The 21,188-nt window shown below is 40.8% G+C and overlaps 1 protein-coding gene across 1 annotated transcript; it reads right to left on the bottom strand.

The window, feature by feature from the left end:
• Nucleotides 1-1,132: 1,132 nt before the first annotated feature.
• Nucleotides 1,133-20,392, bottom strand: GNB1L (G protein subunit beta 1 like). Its single transcript, XM_009274354.2, has 7 exons — nucleotides 20,235-20,392; nucleotides 18,308-18,434; nucleotides 17,919-18,044; nucleotides 15,711-15,873; nucleotides 11,841-11,939; nucleotides 6,804-7,019; nucleotides 1,133-1,868 (listed from the first exon to the last, which is right to left on the bottom strand). The coding sequence occupies exons 2-7, from the start codon at nucleotides 18,421-18,423 to the stop codon at nucleotides 1,602-1,604; spliced, it is 987 nt and encodes a 328-aa protein (XP_009272629.1). The 5' UTR covers nucleotides 18,424-18,434; nucleotides 20,235-20,392; the 3' UTR covers nucleotides 1,133-1,601.
• Between the last annotated feature and the right edge of the window lie 796 nt (nucleotides 20,393-21,188).

Raw genomic sequence — 21,188 nt, 5'->3', positions numbered from 1 at the left:
TGTCTGGTAGATGTAATAAACACCAGCACCTCCCCTTGACTCAAGACCACTCAAAATTAGGCTTTAATGTTCAACTGCAGTGTGATTCTCCATGCAGCTACTGAATAGTAAAGAAATAATCAAAGAAATGCATTATTTCAAGTGTCATCACAGTCCAAAATGTGCAAGGCCAAGTTTTATTTAGAAAAGCCTGGCAACAGTAACCTGTTTCTGTGTTTTAATGGAAAGAACATCGGGCTTGGTGCTTAAGGCTTTTAGTCCAACAGCATTCTCTACTGGTAAAGCACAGCTGGATAGCAGACCCAGACCTTAATTTGCTTGTGTGTTTTCCCTGAAATAATTTCTGAAGTCTTTTGATGTTGCTGTTCACTACAGTTCTGGTGACTTTTTCTTTGATGTCCAGGTCTGTACAGAGGCAGAAACAAGTATGTCCAATAAAGTATCAGCCGTGCACAGCCTGGACACAAAACACTTCAATTTGTAAAGCTGAGTTCTAGTTTCCAGGCCACCTCCTTTTTAATAAGCTGGCCCTTGCTAATTGCTTCAGTGGGACAGTTGTACCGGCAACTTCGTGACTGAATACAACAGTAAGATGTCTGTTGTATGTCTAATATGCTTTAAAAGAATGCAAATGAGTCAAACAAAAAAAACCTTCATGAATGAATTTCAGCTTCCATGACCATAGAGATGACAAGTTAATGGAGCCATTCGTACTGTGTGGATAAGGATTTATCCATGCAATTCCCCTAAATGTAAATGGGAGTTGTGTAGCTGAATCCACACTTGCCATGCTGAAACTTAACCCTAACTCTCCAAGGAGAAGGGCGCTAATGGGATTGCCGAGTTTAAATCCTTCAGCTAGTCAGCCTATGGAAAGGATTTAGCACTGGCTCTGTAAAAGGCTTTACATAGCTTTGCAGTGCAGTGCAGGGGAAGATTTTTTTCCCTTTCTTTCTTGTGATTAATTGTGAGGCTTGAGGTGACAGGAGACATAATGAAATTCATAAATGCCAAAGGCCGTCCCTAGTCACATTCCTGGCTGTTGGTTTAAGTTAGAAACTGACAGAAGTGTGAACAAATCAAGGTTGTTCTGATAGCCTTTCAGTTACGGGGAAGAAAAAGTAACTGACAATGAGAAACCACTGGAGGTGGTTTAATGGGTATAAATTTTCAAGAAAGAGTGATATTTTACACTGATTCAGATTCTTGGATACATAAATGACTTACAAACAGACGTATTCTGCCCCCACTGCAGTCTGAGGGATTCCAGTCCTTTTTCACGAAAGAAGATATTGGCACAAGTTATTTAAGCAACCTGCCAAAGAAAAGCTGTTGCAAAACCTGTAGCAGAACTCAAAGCGACTTGTTCTATGTCTTCGTTTGTGACTGGCCTTGCTCTGCTTGTTATGAATTTTAAAAATCCACTTCCCTCTCTGGAAAACACAACTTGCAGCTTGAACAAGCAGCATAAAAATTAACCTAGGACTCTCACGTCAGCCTGGAAATACATTCTGCTACTTCCCCACATACAGGTTTGAATTACAGTGTAAAGAATTGCTTCACCAATCCTGTTTTCCTAGTCCATGTCAGTGCAGAACATGTCACGTCTGAGTATATATTGACCAGATACTGATGCGGTGATCTTTTGAGCCAGCTGCCAGCAGTCTCTCACTGGGGTTTTTGTGATCTGAGAAGGACACGCAATGGACAGTTGCTGTGTGGTAGTCCAGCACTGCTAAGGGCTTCATTTTTTTCCAGCCAAAGATCCTGATGCGATGATCCCACCCTGCTGTTGCTAAAATCTTTTTGTCTGGACGGATGGTGATATCAGATATGCCAGCGTTGACAAGTTTGTGTGTTTTGTAAACCTGTGTGAGAAAGTTATAGATGAGCTCTAATTGTTTAAAACAAACAGAAGTAAAAGGAACCTTTTGGGATTTTTAGAAGGTACAGCGCCCACCCACATACACTGGTATCACACAGGTAGTATGGAGCTTTTCACCACATGGTGGATGATGCCTTAGTGAGAATGATTACAGATAGAGACGGAAAAGACCTTAACTTGAGCCTATCTATCTCCAGCACCACTCTTTAAACATAAAAGCATCCCTTGTATGTTTTTAGTTTATATTGCATTTAAAGCTATTTATATTCTGTCACAAGTGAAGCTCTGAGTCAAGGTTTTGAGAACCAGACTAGACAGCTTTACTCTTTTCATCCAGCTATTCTTGCATGAGCTGCAATGTTCAGAGCTATGGCCATATATTTTCCCTGCTTCTGCACTATTCCCATGCTGAGATTCTGAGCTGATGTTTAAACTACCTGCTACTTATTTCTACTACTGCGGCCCCTCACAAAAACCCCAATAAGCTGTGGTAGCATTTACCACAGTCTTGAGAAAGGAATGCTTCCAGGAATTAGGTTACAGTGTCAGGAAATCTGTATTTCTAGTACTCTTTCCCAAGAGACTTTTATTTACACCAAATTCCAAGAAGGGGATTACGAACAAGTTATTGATTTCAATCTTGGAAGCCTTTTGTTACTGTTTGGAGACTACTGGGGCACAACTTTCTGAGGGGCACAATTAAATTGGAAGACATTTAGCTTCCTTCAGTAGGCACTGGGGCTGCACAGGACTTAGCCCTTGGAAAGAAAAGTTTTCACTTCACAGACATGAGCTCCCCCTGAAGCACAGAGGAAAAGCTCAATATAATACACTTTTGCTGTTCTCACCTCAGCTGACTTGTATTAGTCAGCAGCCTACCTCTGAAACACATGCAGTATATGCACCAGACTGTGTGTGTGTGCACGCGCGTGTGCATGTACGTTGAAATAGCCTAGTTTTTGTCACAATGTGGAAGACACTTTGTGAGTGTATGCTGACCTTGAAGTGCTGTTATTCATAAGCACAATTGGAAATGACGTGTTAATGCCGCTATCTACTTAAGACTGAATGTGTAACTATCTTGTCCCAAAGCTTAATATAATTCAGTGCATGTTTTAATACACTGCGTGTTGTTTGCTGTTTTTCTGAGGCAGGAAGGGATTGAAAAGCATATTACATCTGAGTAGCTTTCCTCCTCGAAGGACGTTCCATGATGCATAGTTCGTACAGGATTATAAAGTATATATTCATTGCAGATAATTTTAACTATAATACTGGATGTAGAAAACTAAAACTCCAGAAATGCTGGTCACAGTTGGTTTCAGATGCAGTTGAACACATCTTGGAATCTTACAGGCACAAAGCTATAAGCAATTATTTTTCAACTATATTAACAACGGCCCAGCTACTTAAACAGCAAGAGATGTGCAACTCGATGAGAAAAAAGGCTAAATGAAACTTGACATGCTTATTGCATGCCCCATACGTTCTTCTTTTAAACAGGACCTGACGAATGTGTCTACAACCAACTCAGAACAGAGGACAGCAAGTTTTGCTCAAGCCTGATGAACAGTAGGAGGCTGTATGTGGGCCTCTTTGTGGGGCTGCTACTGTAAAACCTGTGCTTTTCGCTAGTACGTATGTTCTTCCAAACTCCCCGGTTATGCTAATGTAGCATGGCTTCAGTGGGATTTTTGTTGGCGTATGTGTCCTGGCAAGGGAAGGATTTATTACTTACATCACCAGCCTGGCAAATGTAAGATGGGCCTTACTCTGTAACTGAGATTATTAGCTAATGGCTATAACCAATCCCAGGCGTGGTGCTTCCCATCATTACTGTCAATTATGTGGGCAAGATCCATACAGCAAAATCAGGATGACTGGGAGAAACTGCATGTCATCAGCGAGCTACAACTTGAAAATGAAGCCTATAATGGTGATGCCTTTTGGCTATGGAACATGAGGGAACAGTGGGCATTTGTGCATGATCTGCAAATACAAGAGGTGAGAGAGAAAATCAAAACAAAGTAGAACAACTTGCTCAAGGTATGTGCAGCCAGGTGAAATCCCAGTGCCAGGATTTGTACCATCCAGTCACTTACGGGCAACTACTGTAGTCAAATGCACATCAACATAATTTCCTAACCAGAAAACCAGCTTGTAATTAAGAAAACAAAGAGGTAAAACCAGGTGAGCTCCTTTTGGCCGGTCATGACCAAGGACACTTGCATCTACTAGCAGATGCATTAAGAAATTTTGATATGCTGAGGCCAACAGATATCCACCTCTCCTTCCCTCCTTAACACATGCTATCTATGATTTTTCTTTTTTTTTTTTTAATCTCCCTCTCCTACACCCAAATCATGTCTTTAAGCCCTATTCTTGTTAGAAAAATAGCCAAGATAGTGGCAGCCTGAGCTTCAGCATTTGAGGGAAAAGCCTCAGCCACCCAACCAACAAAACTTGTGTGCTTGCTTACATTACAGCTTATAGAATTTTTTTTCTTGTCATATATAAAGGAGCTTCTGTGATTATCAGATTTCGTAGTTCTGCTTTGTTTATTCACCTGCAGAAGCTGTTTACCTCCTACATTCTACCACAAACATCATCACATAATTACCTTATCTCATCCAAATCAGAAGGCTCATAACCAATCCAATCATTTGCTGACAGTGATGATTTCAGCAACTTTCTTGTAGAAGACAATACACCAGACTTTCCCCATAGCAATAAACTATGAAGTTACCTTCATCATCTATTCATTGACACACTGGAACATTGCCACTTAAAACAGAGCTGAAGTACCATCATTGTGTCATTATTTCTCCAACGGCAGATAGCTATGCACCACGTTTACTTATTAAAACCTTTTAGAATAAAAATAATGTGCCACTGAGTGGCTTTCCAACGTCTACCATTACCTCACATACCTGGAATGTCAGGAAAAAAAACATCCCCATCTGGTTTATATTATTAATGCAATAGTGGAAAAAAAACTTAATCTATGTCCTTGACAATCTCTAGTGCTCATATGAAAGATGCATTTTATTAGGGCATTCACACTATGCATGAAGCACAGAAACATTACTTATAGTTTGTAATACTTGGCATCTAAATTTCTTCTGAGAAAAGCTACTATCTCTCAGTGTGATGTGCTGAAGATGTAACTAATGGTACATCTCCTGGGAATGTGAATACCCTGTGGAAAACAATACCTGGAATATTTCAGGTGAACAACTGTTTATTTTTCCCATGAGTCATACCTGTACCCCTGCATTACGATTAACTCATAACTGAAATGTGCTGTGGAGAACAATATTTTCTTTGAATTTAGGAAAAAGCTATGCTGTAATTAATATGAAGGAACAGCTTCCTCTCCAACACCAGAGTATTTGAAGCTTTAAGAAGCCTGTCATGATGTCAGATTTCTGACACCTTGGCCTTAGAAAACTAGTCTCAATACCAAGTTTCTTACTGGGACTTGTCTGCTCAACTTCCTTCTGCTTCCCTGAGCTAAGGACAAGAGGTGCACATGTGTACCAATAGTGATAGAAAGGCTGGGGCAGGGCAAACACGACAAAAAAACCCAAACTATGACAATTGTGTACCATCAGACTTGTTAAAACTCTTCTTTATCACATTGGCTTAGAAAGCTTTTGCTACTTATTCAGAGTATAGAGTGCCTCTTTTACTTCATGTTGTATTGCTTATTAAAGTTCAGACGTTCTCCTCAGTGAGCACTGTGTCCTCCAAACTTCAGCTCCGTTGGATGCATTTACACTACATGCACCGGGGTCTTAGTGCCCTACCACTCCATAAATGCTAGTTCTGTGGTAATGCCTAAACTGATTATATACCTTCACAGTGTCCCCCAGGCGATGAGTCACCGTTGGACGTCCAAGCACTTGCTTTTCTTCCTGTAGCACCATTCAGAAAACAGCACTAACTTGCCACACTACCTAAAAAAATCTCCACAAAAGCTGCAAGCTGGAAGAGTGGTTATTGTTCTTCCATGAATCGATGTATCCAGCAGCTCTCTTCTCAAGGATGATATGGGGGCACACAGGCTGGTTCAGGGCCTCTTCATTGTGTGTTCAGGGGACAACTGCCGCTTTAGAAAAGGTTAAAGCACTCAGCAATGGAGAGGCTATGCATGGGCCATTTTAATTTTCATGAGCCTTTATTTATGCACTTCATTTCGACACCTAGTTAAAACCTACTTAACCCCTTGGCACTGTTGGAACACTTGCTAAAGTTGTCTAGATTAAGCAATATTTATTGCCATTCACTAGCATAGCCTGAACTGGTGATTATGAGACCTCCTTCTAAACCAGCCATTCCAGGTATCCATAGCTCAGACACAAACTGATATATCCAATTAACTTATTTTCCCTGTCTCCTGCTAGGGCTCTAAAGGTGCCAAAGGAAGCTGGTTGCGTAAACCTCATGTCCTCTTGGTGCTAGCTGGGCTGCTCCTACTCTTTTTGTTTCATGGAATATTTTTGTCTTTCCCACAGTGGAAAGCAAGCTCTATCCATTCAAGCAGAACCTTTGGAAAAGTAATCCTTTGTTTCTCATTTTTATAACTCATTTATAATGTTTAGGACATTCCGAGAGCTGGATACTACTAACGTGATAAATGAAGATACAGAGGCAATGGCTTGAGTAATGCTAGGCTTGTGTGCCTGTTGCAACTTTGGTAAAACCAGAAACATGTGAGAGAGGGTTTTTTTCTTTTTTTTTAAATCCTCACCATCTTTTGCTAAGTCTAGTCACATAGCACAGACATTCTAACCAGTCTGTGATTAATTAGCTAGAGATCTGCAACAACTCCTCTTCATGACTAAATATTTTTTTAGTCTATCAAACTGTTAGTGCAAAGTGGGATAAATGACACTAGAGGGCCAATGATCCTGACCTGGAGGTTCTGTTGCTCATTGAGGCTCCAGATGCTAAGCACCTTTTCAGATGAGCCCGAGATCCCCTTGGCCTTCTCCGAGTCAAAGTCAAGGCTCATCACTGGCTCCTGGTGGCAAACAAGTTGGCTCAATGCTTTTCCCATTGACAAATTCCAAAGGACCACTGATCCATCTTCATAGCCAGCCAGAAGCAAAGGTTGTGAACCACAGTTGAGCTGATCAAGGGAAAAGTAAAATTGTTTGAGAAGTAAATAGTCTGTTTGTTAGGAAAATTATCATCCCCAGGTAGGTTTCAGTCCAAACACCAAGAAAATAAATGAAAATGCAGACTGGTGTAGAAGTGAAAAGTTTAGAAGTCTGAATGTCAAATCTTGATAGTCCATCCACTTACAAAAAGTGTTACTAGGTAACTGCTGACATGCACTTATGGTTTTTATATCTACTTATAAAAGTCTATGTTTTAGATATATATAATATGTATCTAACATATACATATATATATATGCACACATAGAAAATTTCTCTCTGAAAATCCAAACTATTGCCCTGTACAACAGCTGAAAAAAGGCTGCCTGATGTTTTCAGAAGTTTTCCTTCATGGCCTGAACTTTGCTTGTGCTCCTTAAAAAAAATACTTAGAGCAGCTGAGTTACTATCAAGCTATACAAACCCGTATGGACATTGAAAGAAGCACCATGCTTAAAGATTCCAGTTTCGCATTGCCAAGTGTAGAGTTACACATACGGATCGTTTACCCAAGTCCACCACAGTGCTTAAAGGTAAACACTGAACCTCTCATCAGGAATCTCTGGGTGAGTCACCAAGGGGTTAACGGGCGCCCGGGTCCCACTGTAACCAATTGAAAGCTATTTTGATTAATGATGTCACAGGCCAAAGGGCATGGCACCCTGGGCAGACACCTAATTTATTTAAGCCTCTGAAATAACTCAAAGAAGGGAACATTACTGGATTACATGTCACACTTAAGGAAAATATTCATCATTGCTCCAGCCAAAAGACTAATGACCCCATGAGCAGTAACCGGTTATGTGAGTGAAGATGCAAATCCCTAATGAAAAGCAACTAAAAAACAGGCATCTGTTAATGCCAGTTATTTCTTTAACAGGAGAAGAAACACCAAAATAGACATTGGGATTACGACTACCTCATGCAGGGACATCTTACCCTAAGAAATGTATCCAATAGCTTATTCGGCTCTTTCCAAACAGTGTCTGATCCTACGGGATTCATTTGCTTGGTATTCAGTTCAAAATAAAGGTAAAGAACATTTATAAAGAATTAATCTTTACTGGCATCACATTGTTGAATGAGGTTCTTCAAACTCGCTGGCTGTCAATGTCATGATACAAACCTGCAGTGGCCAAAGGCTCACTGCCTCTATTAATGGTCCAGACTATTCTCCCACTGGTTATTATTTGTTCTAGGGGGAGTTAAACTAACAAGAGATGGGTGGTCTAGGTAGTAAGACCGCTGAGTAAAAGCCTTATGTTCTTTCTCAGATTTATTCAGCCTAAAGAAGTGTTTAAATGAGGAATGGATCTCACTGAGCGGGGAAGAAAACTGCCCCTTAGAAGAAGGAAACCAAGGAGAAATCCCCTACATCGTCTTTCTGAACAGGTCTGCCCATACCTGGGATCCTGCAGGAGCCTCGCTCCTTGCTTTAAGACCCCTTTTCTTTTGAAAAGGTAGGGAGCATGCTCTGGCTAGAAAGGCCCACAAAGAAGGTGTCCCATAATGCCCAGAACTGTGCACGATTTTTCTGTCAAATTTTTGATTTGCTAAAATAATGTAACATCAGAGCAATGAATATACGTCAAATATATGTGAATTAATGTTAACTCATCAGGTATTTTGGATGAAGAGTACCTGGTTTTTAATACCAGGGGAAAAGTTAAAAAAAAAAAAAATCTGAATGAAATGAACATTCCAGATTTTATTTATACATAATAAAGGGTAAAACCTTCAAAGCAAAACAAAGTATTTCATAGGTACTTCAATTAAGTTTAAAAAAAGCCCCCAGTTTGGGCATCCCCCCCCCCAATTATTTGTACTGCTCTTCTAAGAGAGCACTTGACTCCTCCAGAGCCCTGGGGCTCTACAGAAGGTATAGCTTTCATTAGCCAATGAAACAAGATTTGGATGGGCAGGGTCGGCTCCTCTGCCTTACTCAAAACAGGATGGCCAGATTTTCATAGGTGCTCATAACCCTCATTAAGATAAGAGAGATAGGTGAGTGCTCAGCATCATGGGAAATGCCGAGCAAAACCTTTCTTTTTTTTTCTTTTTTATGCTGTGGGAATCTTAGCTTAGATTTGAAAACCAGTAATTTTCAGGTGAGATCTAAGGCTGGTCTATTTTAAAAACAAAGTATTTTTTCCTATGACATGAAGATCTCCCACGCTGCTTCTTCCTGACTTTCCCTACCCATATCAAGCGTAATATTTCAATGAGTACATATACTTGAACTTACACAATAAGCTATTGAAAGATCAGGGGAGCTCTCAGTCTGATGCCTGGACTCACCAAGCAGTGGTTCACAACCGCCTATTTATTTCAGTTCCTAAAAACGGACACTTCTGGTGAAAAGTCTTCACCATTCATGTTCTGTGTCAGTGGAAAAATTAAATTATAAATCATTGCTCTTCCGAAGCAGAACATTTTGTTGTTGCATTTGGATAACTGTCAAGGAAGGAAGAAAAGGTGATCTGCTGTCAACTCAACAGGAATAATTGCTATAGTTTATATAAAGTAATAACTCTGTGTTTCCAGTTTCTACATGTATTATTCCTGTTGAATTATTTTGTTTGCACTGTTACGCAACATGATGCCTTCCCCAAGGAGTGCAAAAAATTTAAGGGAAGACTATCCTTATGCCTGCAAATCCTACCCCACCCAATTAGTAATAGCAGGAAGGTGTGAAGCTGAAGGGACAAGGTATTTAAGAATATGAACCTCCACAAGGAAAAAAAACCCATTGAATTAACTAATACATTTAAGGACAGACCTAGTGAAATGATGGGGGGAAAGTTTCAAATCAACAAAATAAAACAGCTGCCAGCTTTTTAACTGCTTAGGAGAAGCCAGTGAGGCTTAATCTACAAGCATAACCTAAGCCTCAATTTCCTTCTGCTCTATAGTAAAGTTTCTAATTCATGCTGTTGCTGGCAAGGGGTGTTGTTTCCCTGATACGTGGATCTTTTTTTATTGGCATGCAGAAAAGTAAGATGACACATGGCTGCAGCCCCCAAACTCTTGTTGGACAACAACCCTGAGCATACTTCCTTCAGACCATTATGTGTCTCTCTCCATGTCAGCTTCTGTTTCAACTTGTTAATTTACTGTGCCATAGGCAACATCAAATAGTCTCTTAGGCAACACGTTGCCCATAAGCGATGGGTTGGGGAGTGCTCATCTCCTGGGTATGTCTATATTGCCCAATGCAGTAATGTACAAAGAAATCCTGGGCGGCCTCTATTCAGGAAGGGGTGCAGCTGGGTTAGCTCGTGTTCTTCTGCTTTTATGGTTACAAGGTCACTCAGCGAGCCACTTCCAGCGAAACCACAAAACAGAACGCAGAGCATCACTTTGGTACACCACATACAATTATTTACCCTTAAGAGTATCCTCCTCCCCCATGCTTCTAAACCGAGTTGCACAGATTTGTAAAAGAGCAGATACAGCTGTGAGACTGTAAGGGATTATCTTGCCTTGCCTGTTGCAGTCTAGGAAGTTGTGGTGACTTCCCAAAGCCAGAATTTTCATGGAATAATTTACCTTTCCCAGTTCCCAGTCCTCTGCTTTATCCCCACTGGCAACAAAATTAAAAACTACATAAAATTAAGACTCTACACCTGCTCTGCTTCCTAGAGGAATAGCAATATTAATGCATGTAGAAAATATGGCAAGACAGAGGACTTTTTATACAGGCAACAAAATTTTCAACACTGAACATTTCCTCAGTTATCTTCATCTTATTAAAATATGTCCAGGAGACAGAAAGCCCCATTCATTTCACTGAGTGAAATCACTGAACACTGATTGCATTTTTAGGAGAAACTTTCTGTTTAATAAAAGCCTAATCAGTCTATTTAATATTCCTTCTATTTTTTTTTTCTAGTTTTTAATTACATCATGGGACTTAAACTGTGGCCTCTCCTACTTTTGTCTGAAGTCAGCGACTGAATTCCTCTAGACTTCAGTCGGTTCAGGACCTTGAGTGAAGACAGTAAGACCTCAAATTCACAGCTGATTGATCATTTTTTCAACTGAAACCAATACAGATGTTCAGATGAACCTGCAGGAATAACATACTTGGCATCAGCTCGGATGGTACTGCAGAGCTATAACCGTATGTGGTTGGGGTTAAAGTGGGAATCAGCTTTGCCACCAATTCTTTGGAGATTTAGAGCCAATCACCTAAACTCCTTCCCCCCTCTACTGCCACCTTTTCGTATTACGTGTCTTTCACTGGTGGCACCCCGTAAACATTATTTGCTGAATACTCTGCAAATGTGGGGTTTTTTCATTAACTGCTTTTATTAACCTTTTTGTCCAAAGTCAATACAACCATAAATATTTTGTTCCTATTGTATGTCTGGAATAGAAATGTTCATAGAGTGCTTCCTTGTCCTGAGGGCATTGAAGTGAATGTAACCTGCCATTGAAATCACTGTTTTTAAGTAACCCAATCATTTCTCATCATTCTTAATGCAGCGAGAAACCGTATCAAACAACTGGCTTTGGTAAGTCATTCATTTTCCTCTTGATTGATGCAAAAACCTTATCTATCCTAAGGATACAAAGCCTTCCCTGAGCATTTGCAAATCTTCCATTAAAGCTTGGAAAGCTCTGAAAGTTACATTAAGGATGTTCACAAATCTTTCCCCTCTTTAATAGTATAATTACTTGATTGGTTTGATAATAAATCAAAATCCAAGTGAAGAAAGATTCATGTGCTTCATATAAAATGAATCACAGGGAAAACATTTCACAATTAGCAGGCACTCTTGCCTTACCTGCCATAACTTCAGACACATGGGCATGCCCAGCTTGGCACCCACCTCTGGCTTCAAGGTACAGACTGACGTCTTGGATGGCAGCTCCAAAACCTGAACCTGACATCAGGAAAACAAGAGTATTTGGTCAGGCTCCAGGTCAAAATTCTGCTGTTAAAAACACAAGTCTTTTAAGGTGATTAAGGCTAGTATAAGCTCTTCCAGTAAAAACTGTCTGGAGGAAACTGAGGAATGCATGTTAAGTTGGAGCTGTAGGGGAATCTACAGCTATCTAAATAAATGCATTGTTTTAGGAAAGACCAGACAAAACTGCTAGAATGAACACATCCTCTTCTTCCACTCTTCCATTTAATCTGTATTATAGTCTTCTTTCCGTACAGTAGATGATACTGTGCATACACTAGATAATATTGCAGACTGCTTAATCTGAAAACACTTCCCTGCTTCCTCTCCCTTTCCCCTTTTTCCATCTCTGTTGCTAATTTTTTTTATATATCCACTTGTGAACACTTGCATTGTCTCCTCTGTTCTGTCATGGTAACACAGAGCTTGCATGGAAATATAGGCAATATATATATCTAAGGTGGATTTTTCATTTACTGGCTGACTGCGCTAACAAGATGTAAACCCAGAATTATCTGCTAATGCAGGCTGGAGCAGTGATGGCATACAGGTATTTTTAACACAACGTTGCCTGACCCTATTCAAAGCAGGGTCAGACAATATTGTGTTAAACACCTGCTCTCTGCCTACATAGCAGCTTCCACTGTTGCTTGCACTGATGGTAATGAATTATGGATCGGATTGTTAATTTTTTTTTTTTTTTTAAACATTGGGCAAGTCTCTCCTCTGCCAAGGAAGTAGCTCATTTCCACCTCAGGATGATGGCAGGCAAGATCAGGGGAGTCTGCCTGTGCGATTTGGCACTGGAAGGTTTTGAGTCTCTTGATTGACACAGAAGTGCCTCACTCTGGGCTGATTCTCAAGCCTGGAACTATGGAGAAATAGAAGTTCTTAGGTATCAAAAACTTGCTGCCAGGAACATCACTGTTTCTCACATGCATACTTAAATCACTAAGGTGATCTTTTATTTTAATTAAATAAACAGTGGTCTGCATTATCTCGTAAAATTAAAGGACTTCAAACATTTGATAAATCCAGCATCACCAGCCACCCTAGGCTATTTCAGAACGTGCAAAAGCCCAGCAGTGCTGTTGGACAGCCCCAGTCATGCGAATTTCCTTAAGCATCTGAGATGAGGTATTACACAAATATGGCTCCTATGGGAGCCATCAGTCAAGGCCACAGCAGCTGCGATGGCTTTCCAGTCCCATACCTTTAGTTCAAAGCTTGCCAGAACATCTTCCTATTTCTACAGGTTGTCAGCTAGCCTGCCAAAAGCCAGCTGCACTTGAGGACTGCAAGTCGCAATGTACTAAGCACAACATACAGAACACTTTCTAAAGCCACTTAGCAATGGAGCAGGAAACTATTCTCCAGATTTGAGGAACGGAGACTACAGCAAAGAGCCATCCAATATGTAGACCAAACCTATGAACAGACCAAAGTTTGACCATCTGGGAATTCTGGTTCTTTGGAGCTACACTCTTAACAAAAGATGCTTTTCTCTTGGCAACTTTCTTGCTATCAACATAATGACCAAGTTAGCTATTGCAGGCAATGGGCTACAAATATGAAGACGACCTGCTCTCATCTTGCGTCTTTCATCACTGGCTCTCCAAAGGGCATTGCCTCCTAGGCAAGACTGAAACTGCAACTTTTATGTAATAAGGAAGGATAAGTGTGCTGTGATAAATGCACTTCTGCAGGTTAAAAGAGAAAAAAAACTGAAAAAACCACCTCCTTCGCTTTACCGTGGTTAAAAATGGACGAACTGGTACAAGGGCTACAGTGGGGCTTGCAAAGGACAAAGAAAAACACAAAGATGAGAAAAGCTTTTTGCAGAAGGCAGGCAGGTATGAACTGCCTATGCCAGATTGACAGTTCCAGAGACTTTCTGCATTAGAGGCAACTGAGCCTTAGAAATAAATACTATTTCGTGTAGTTTGACAACTGTAACCTAAAACTTGAAGTTCTGTGTTTATATTGGTTTTGCTTAATAGGAGAAAGATTTGCCTTTGCCTGAGGTTAATAGTGTTCCTGGGTGGCTAAAACTGGCCACAAGGAAACACACCCTTTTTCTTTTTCACATTAATAAAGCTCTTAACATGTTTCTGGCAAATTGGCAAGAAAAGTGCGTGTAACTCATAATTGGTGATTTAAATGCAATCATGAACAAATAAATGCCTGTTCAGATCTCATTATTTATGGACTGAACCTGCTTTAAGACAAAATTACTCTTTTTTTGGGCACCAGCCAAGCATAAACACTTATTAAGTCTTAATTTTAATCATAAGCTGCAAATGTACTGTGTCTCACACAGTGCTGCCTATTTGGAAGCACTATATATTATGGGAGCTTATGTGAATTTATTGAAACCTGACACAGTTCTAATGTAAAGGTTCATACACAGAGTAGAACTCTTTTACCTCAGGAGACAGCAAATCATTATCAGTTTGCAGGGCCCAAGCAAACAAATGAAAACAAAACCAGAGATGGGTTGTAAGAGACATTGGGGTAAACGTCTTCTCTTTGGATCAGATGATTATTTAATCCTTCATTACCAGAATGTGTGTGTGCACTCTTTGCCTGACACAAAAACTTCTCCGGCTGACACAAGAATGCACTTGTCAATTTTGTTTAACTTAAATATTATTGAGCGCTGTTGTAAAATGGAGAGAGTTCTTTGTTTGATCAGAACAAGGTATGGGACTTAGAATCGTTGTATTTACTAGTACAGTGGTTGTGTCTACAGGCTTACTCAGTTCTGTAAAAGGCTGAACATTCTGGCTGTGAGCCAACAAAGTACTTAAATATGTGCTTAACTTCTGAATAATAAAAAGTTCGCGTTTTCTTGCAACACAGGCACCATTCCCACTTATTACTTCATATATAAAATATGCAACTTTCAGTTTCAAGATTCGCATCCTATAGTCCAGAAAAGCATGTGACCTTTTATGCTTATGAACAATTCGCAATTAGCTACAATATTTCTTTTCATACTTATGCCACTTTTTTCGTATTTTTGGTATTTTGGTGTCAAGTATTTGAAATAATTTATTTTTGTGTGATGTTCTCAAATAGTCCTTCAAAGGAAACAAAAATACGATTTCTACAAAGCAGAAGTGGAAATTGCCAACACAGCTGTCAGTCAATGACTGCTGTGATAATGGGTATTAGAGGTGGACTTATCCAGTGGGAACTGAAACGGACCCTACAATTATCTCACACTGAGCAAACCTCTGGCCGCTAATAGTAATTCAACTATTTCCAGCCCAAGTACCAGTTAAAGAATTAGCCCGGGGTGAAGGACCACATATCGCATTACAAATCGCCTGCACCTCCCCTTCTCTCACCAAACACGACGTTCAGCTTCGGATGGAAGATGAGTACTTCCATCTGATGACAGACTTTCTGACCATTAGTTCCCCAGGAGGACTCTCATTCCCCTTTAACAGTGTTCAGCAGCACCAGAGGAGTTTTCAAAACTCCTGCACATGAAAGAGCAGCAGCAGCTGCAAATACTTAAATGTCAGACAAATCTTGGGGTGGTATCCTTGCTATTAGAGCATGAGTTATATAATTCAGTCACCTTTCTGGCAGGTAAAATTAGTGATGAGAACCCCCAAAGGTTCCTTGTGCTGCCCTCTCTTGAGCAGAGAATTTAAGAGCAATGATGTTTTCCCCTTCTGAACTATCTCATTTCAAAACCAGAATCTCCCAAGCACCAGAAAAAGAGACGCTTCCTACCTCCTCCAGGGCTCTGGCTGCCATGGCCATTAGCCAGCGTCCCTGTGCCACCTTTAACAGAGAGCATCTGCAGAATCCCACGTTCTCCGTGAAGACAGAATCCACCACTGAAGTCCGTCCCTCTGCTAAATCCCACAAGCAGATCCTCTGGTCACGACCCTGACTGTTACAGTAAAACAAGTTATCCATGAGCAGCAGGTCTGAGGAAGCCTGGCTTCCTGCAGGTTAGTATACCGGAGTTGGGTCTTTAACATGCAGTAAAGGAATGAGCTTAGTACAGCTTCTGAGGGGGTATTAATTTGGTCTTCCATGAAATGTGTGGGAACCCAGTATCACCGAGACCACCACCCTTCTGCTGACTGCAGCTCTGGGCAACAGGTTCAAAAGTTACCGGGGGGAGGGAGGGCCTGCGAGTCGGCCAGATACGCTGCAGTCACCGTCAGCCACGTTTCCTTGTGAAGAGAGACTCCATCAAACACCGTTATGCTATGTATATGTGCGTATATATTCATGAAGTCTCATGCGTATTTGAACATTTTCATAATAAAAATACTTACCTTTTACCATTGTTTAGATCTAATTTAAAAGGAAACAAAAGCATCCAGAGAGTAACACATTTAATAGTCTTTCACCCTAGCAATGAAATAGAAATGTCAGGTGTGTTGACAGCTGAAAGACAAATAGCAAGACAACAAAGACCACATCAAAGATAAATAAAAAGCTACAGTTATTCAGTGGTCAACTTCCCACAGCCGCAGGGAGGGCACAGACAGCTGTTACAACTGTGTATGTGTGGAGACACAACAGGAGAGGGACTGGCAGTGCAGGGAGTACCAGGAATTAAGCAATGAAACGCTGTGGTTAAAACATCCAAAACCAGAGAATGAGTGGCTGCATCGCCGATGTACTAGTGCAGCTCACACAGAGACTCCTCTGCAGACCTCTCCGTCCCACAGAAAGGTCTGTGTGTTGGTCCCAGACAGTAAGACCAAGAAGGCCAGACAAAGGGCACAGCAGCAATTGCTACAAATTTATGTGATCCCACTGGCTCTGGAACAAAGTACCACTGTGGAGAAGCTTCCAATTCACAAACGACAGTAGCACAGGACACGTGTCCTTATGTTATCACCTGGGACAAGTAGTCATCAAAAATCCCTTATCCATTTCTTATTTTAATTAGCAGTATCACCTGATAGAAGCATGAAACGAAAACAGAGGTAGATGCAAATCTACAGACTGTTGGGACTTCTTCAACATCAACACAGAAACTCCCATCTGCTGTTCAGCTGAGTGACAAACTGACAAAACATTTATAGCACTGGGCATACAAACAATGTGGCACTGCAAGAAATGGTTGTGATTTAGCTTTAGAACAGAGAAACAAAAAATACAGGTAACTGCTGTCCTAAAATTGCACTGCTATGTGAACTGTTATAAATATACAGCAAAAATAGAGGTATGGAAAAACTCTATAATTATACAAACAATGCTCATTCAATATGATTTTATGGGGGAGAGTGTTGATAATTGTACTTAAGCAGATAACAAAATATAAATGCTAATGAGTTCCACTGTATATTATAAGAGATGTCTTCTCTAGATAAACATGTCAGAACACCTCCTAGTCATACAGACACTTTGGCATCTACTCTAGATCACCTGTCTAATCCAAAGTACACAAATCTCCCCGACCTTCCCTTGCTGAACGAGAACAGATATTTTGCAACAACGCAAAGGTGTGCAACTCAGCCTTCTTGCTCATTTTCAGCCTTCCATTCTCTATCTCTGATTCTTCTCTTCCTTCCTTACCTTTTCTTCCTCTCCCCTCTATTTATAAACTCTTTATATCAATTTTGATCTTCCCTGAGAACCAGCTGTGAAGCATTTGTCAACTTCAAATCCAAGTGTATTTCCTTTACCCAAAGACCTCACCTGATCTTAATGCAGTAATACACTATGGACCCCAAGTTGTTGTGATGTCGTCACATATATATCATAAAGAAATTAATTGTATAATTTTTTCCACTTTCTGTTCTACAGTTTTTCTGTATTTTTGTACTTTTGTACATTTCCATATGTGTTGGAGAGACTTTCAGTGACTTCAGAAATAATAGATTCCTTTTTTTGGTTTTTTTTTTTTTTTCATCTTCAATCCTGTACATGACAGAAACAAGAATAATTTCACTGGTTTTTGCCTGCTTTGCTAACCTGAGGAGCCTGTCTTTACCACCCATTGTCTCCACGCAGTAGACAGATTTTCTTCCATGGCCATCCAGTGCTGTGTCCACTCTGTGTGTTTTCAGGTTCCAGACATGGACAAACCCATTCTCAGACCTGGCAGTAAGAACAGATGCTTTTAATGTGACCACTGCAGACAAGTTGATAAGACAGCCTGATGCTTTTCCTTTTTTTTTTTCAAAACTGAAGCTGTATGTAGAAAGATAACACACCCATCATGCATTTTGTTGTTTTCTCCAAAGATAACACACCCATCATGCATTTTGTTGCGTGATACAATTTATCTAAATAATACACTTTGTTTTAAAAGGATATACCCATATCACACTCAACTCAGCCAGAGATCCTGGTTTACTTACCCAGAGAAAAGAATGGGGACATCAGGTTCTTGGCTGCCACAGGAAAAATGCAGAGTGTGGACGGCAGCACTGGCACCTCTGAGAACAAACTGTGGATCCGGAGGTGGCAGAGCCATCGAGCAATGAACTGGGGGAGTGAGAAGAAGACACAGATACCACAGAGGGTAAGGCAGCCTAAAGTGAAATTACAACTTTAAATACATTCTGATCAGGACATTTGCTTTTCCTAGTCACTTTCCTCTTTGAATTCGCATTATTGGATGTTATTTCTATTTGCCATACAGTTCAGTGTAAAGTATTTCCTTTTAACATCGACTGATCAAGCAGCTGTCAAATCTGCTTTTTGCCGCATTCCCTCTTAAGCAAGGTAAGTGCTGAGCTGGCCATGTGTATGCACCTCTTGCACACTTGTAAATAGAAAATTGTTCAGCTGTTCTCCCTGCTGCAGAAAGGAAGAGCTACAAAATGCAAGAAACTGGATACCCATAATTTCAGTGGGCAAGCAATTTATCATTCCACTTAGCCCCTTGGCAAGTCTTTCCCCTTCCTCCCCATAAAAATACTGTTTCTATGCTTTCCACTCACAACCACTTACAGAAAAGCACTGCAGTATAAACTGAAAAGAATTTCAGATGAGATTAGAGTTACGATCACTTTTACACAAGAATCCCATTACTCCCAAGTGCTTGCATTTTTGGTTCCAAGCATGGTTACTTGAAAAAAGAAATGCAGCATTTCACACTAACTTAGTGACTACTGTGTTAAACATTTTATTCCAAGGGGTTTGTATTCCCCAAAGGATCAATAAAGAGAGACGGATGCTTTCAGCTTTATGTCATTGGTTCACAGGCGGTCCGAGTCAGCAAAGAACAGGACAAGTACGTGGGGAAGCATGCTGCCCTGTCTAACACGGGAACGGTGAAGGACAATTCGTTATGAACTCACAGGGGTCGTTTCTGTGATCTGATTAGGCACACTCTTACTGGTCCGGCACCTTCACCAAGTAATTCCATTCACATTAACACCTTTGCGGGCAGTTGTGCACAAGCACCAAAGGACAAGGATGACTTTTCTGTGTTCTGACTTGCTGCAAATGACCCTCCAGACCTGTGCTGGGACAAGGTAACCAGCAGCTTCTTTGACTGTAAGTACAATTTGCAATTCATTGGAAAATGCATTATAACATGCATTACAAGGAATGTTTTCACCATAAAAAGTTTTTACCGCTTTATCTGTGACATTACTAGCCACGCTTGTATTTCTGCTTCTTCCTTTTTGACCTGACCTCATACAGAAAAGGACAGCTTTTGCCACTACAGATGTCAACTCTCATCACTCTTTCCCATTCATGCATATATTAGACCGGATTAAACAAGAAGTTTTCTAAATTCAGTAAGGGAAGATCAGCGGGTGTTTTTCTGCCTGCTGGTTCACAGCAGTGGAATTGCAGAGAATCAGAACAGAGCACTACAGCTACAAGTTACATGGTAAATTAGAACAGCTCAACTTTTAATTGTCATCTCACCTCAGTATCAGCTTTTGAATTGTGTTTAATGGATGCACTTGCTATTCACCTCATTTGCAGGTCTACCTTGAGTGTTTATAGATCAGTAATCACCAAGGTATCCATAGGTCCTAATTAAACACAATTATCTTTTAGGACTAGTGATGAAACAGGATTCTTCAGCATAATGTGCAGTTCTCCCTCAATAGCACTGTGTAATTAGGTATGAAAATAATGAGCTCAGTGGATAACCTCCATGTTTTAGTGCCCTGACTCATCTGTTTTATGATGTTGTCTGATGATCTAGACTCCGGACAGGCTGGAGTAAATTTTCAGATGATTACATGATGTACAGGTTCGCCCCCATGGTGAGATCCAGCTCCCAAGTGCCCGTCTGTAACATGCTTCACCTGTGTTACAAACCTGTTAGACTAAGGATTTTGTCACCAAAGGTCACCTCCTTGGGACACTACAGCTGTATGCCGTTGCCCTCAGAATGACACTTCGTAGAACCACGTAAATAAAATAGTAGCTAGGTGGCTTGTCAGAGGAGCGGGGTCCCTCTTCACGGTGGAAGGATCCTGGGTTACTGCACTGAGCAAGGAAGACAAAATAGAACTGAGTCAACCCAGAGGCTATCTGGGATTACAAGGCAGGTTTTTAATAGCATTTTTCTAATTACTGACACAGAAGTTTTTGCTGACAGACAGCAAGTGTGTGCGTGGCTGTGGGAAGGTTTTACCTGGCATGAAACAGACGCTACTAATGCATGTCTTTACAAGGACAATATTTAGGAAAAATCCTCAGACTGGCTACAGGAAAAAAAACAACTGAAAACATACTTGCAAGCTGTAAGCAAATGAAGTGACTTTTTGCTCCTTGGCGCCTGGTTCTTTGCTTGCTTTTTTGCTAATCATCAGATATGTGAATCTGGAAATTGGGCTTAATATTAAACCTATGTCATTTTTTACGGGGCATATTGGATGCAGGGGGAACATAGTGACAAAGGATGAGGAAAAGGCTGAGGTACTTGATGCCTCCTTTGCCTCAGTCTTTAATAGTAAGACCAGTTGTCCTCCGGATACCCAGCCCCCTGAGCTGGAAGACAGGGACGGGGAGCAGAATGAAGCCCCAATTGGCAATTATGGATTCCCATAATCCAAGGGAAATGGTTAGGTGACCTGCTACACCACTTAGACACACACAAGTCTATGGGGCCGGATGGGATCCACCCAAGGGTACTGAGGGAGCTGGCGGGAGTGCTCACCAAGCCACCTTCAATCATTTATCAGCACTCCTGGCTAACCGGGGAGGTCCCAGCTGACTAGAGGTTAGCAAATGTGACGCCCATCTACAAGAAGGGCCGGAAGGAGGATC

This window comes from Aptenodytes forsteri, unplaced genomic scaffold, assembly GCF_000699145.1.
Source record: "Aptenodytes forsteri isolate BGI_AS27 unplaced genomic scaffold, ASM69914v1 Scaffold79, whole genome shotgun sequence".
NCBI lineage: Eukaryota > Metazoa > Chordata > Aves > Sphenisciformes > Spheniscidae > Aptenodytes > Aptenodytes forsteri.
Note: the sequence above shows the minus strand (reverse complement) of the source record. Positions and strands in the feature narration are given on the sequence as shown.

Bases quoted from the DNA above. Each gene is read 5' to 3' on its own strand.
- GNB1L (XM_009274354.2), bottom strand. From the start codon at position 18,423: ATGGCTCTGCCACCTCCGGATCCACAGTTTGTTCTCAGAGGTGCCAGT. The intron at 15,874-17,918 runs GTTAGCAAAGCA...TTACTGTAACAG, and splicing joins GGTAAAGACAGGCTCCTCAG to TCAGGGTCGTGACCAGAGGA. The intron at 11,940-15,710 runs GTAGGAAGCGTC...TCCTGATGTCAG, and splicing joins CAGCCAGAGCCCTGGAGGAG to GTTCAGGTTTTGGAGCTGCC.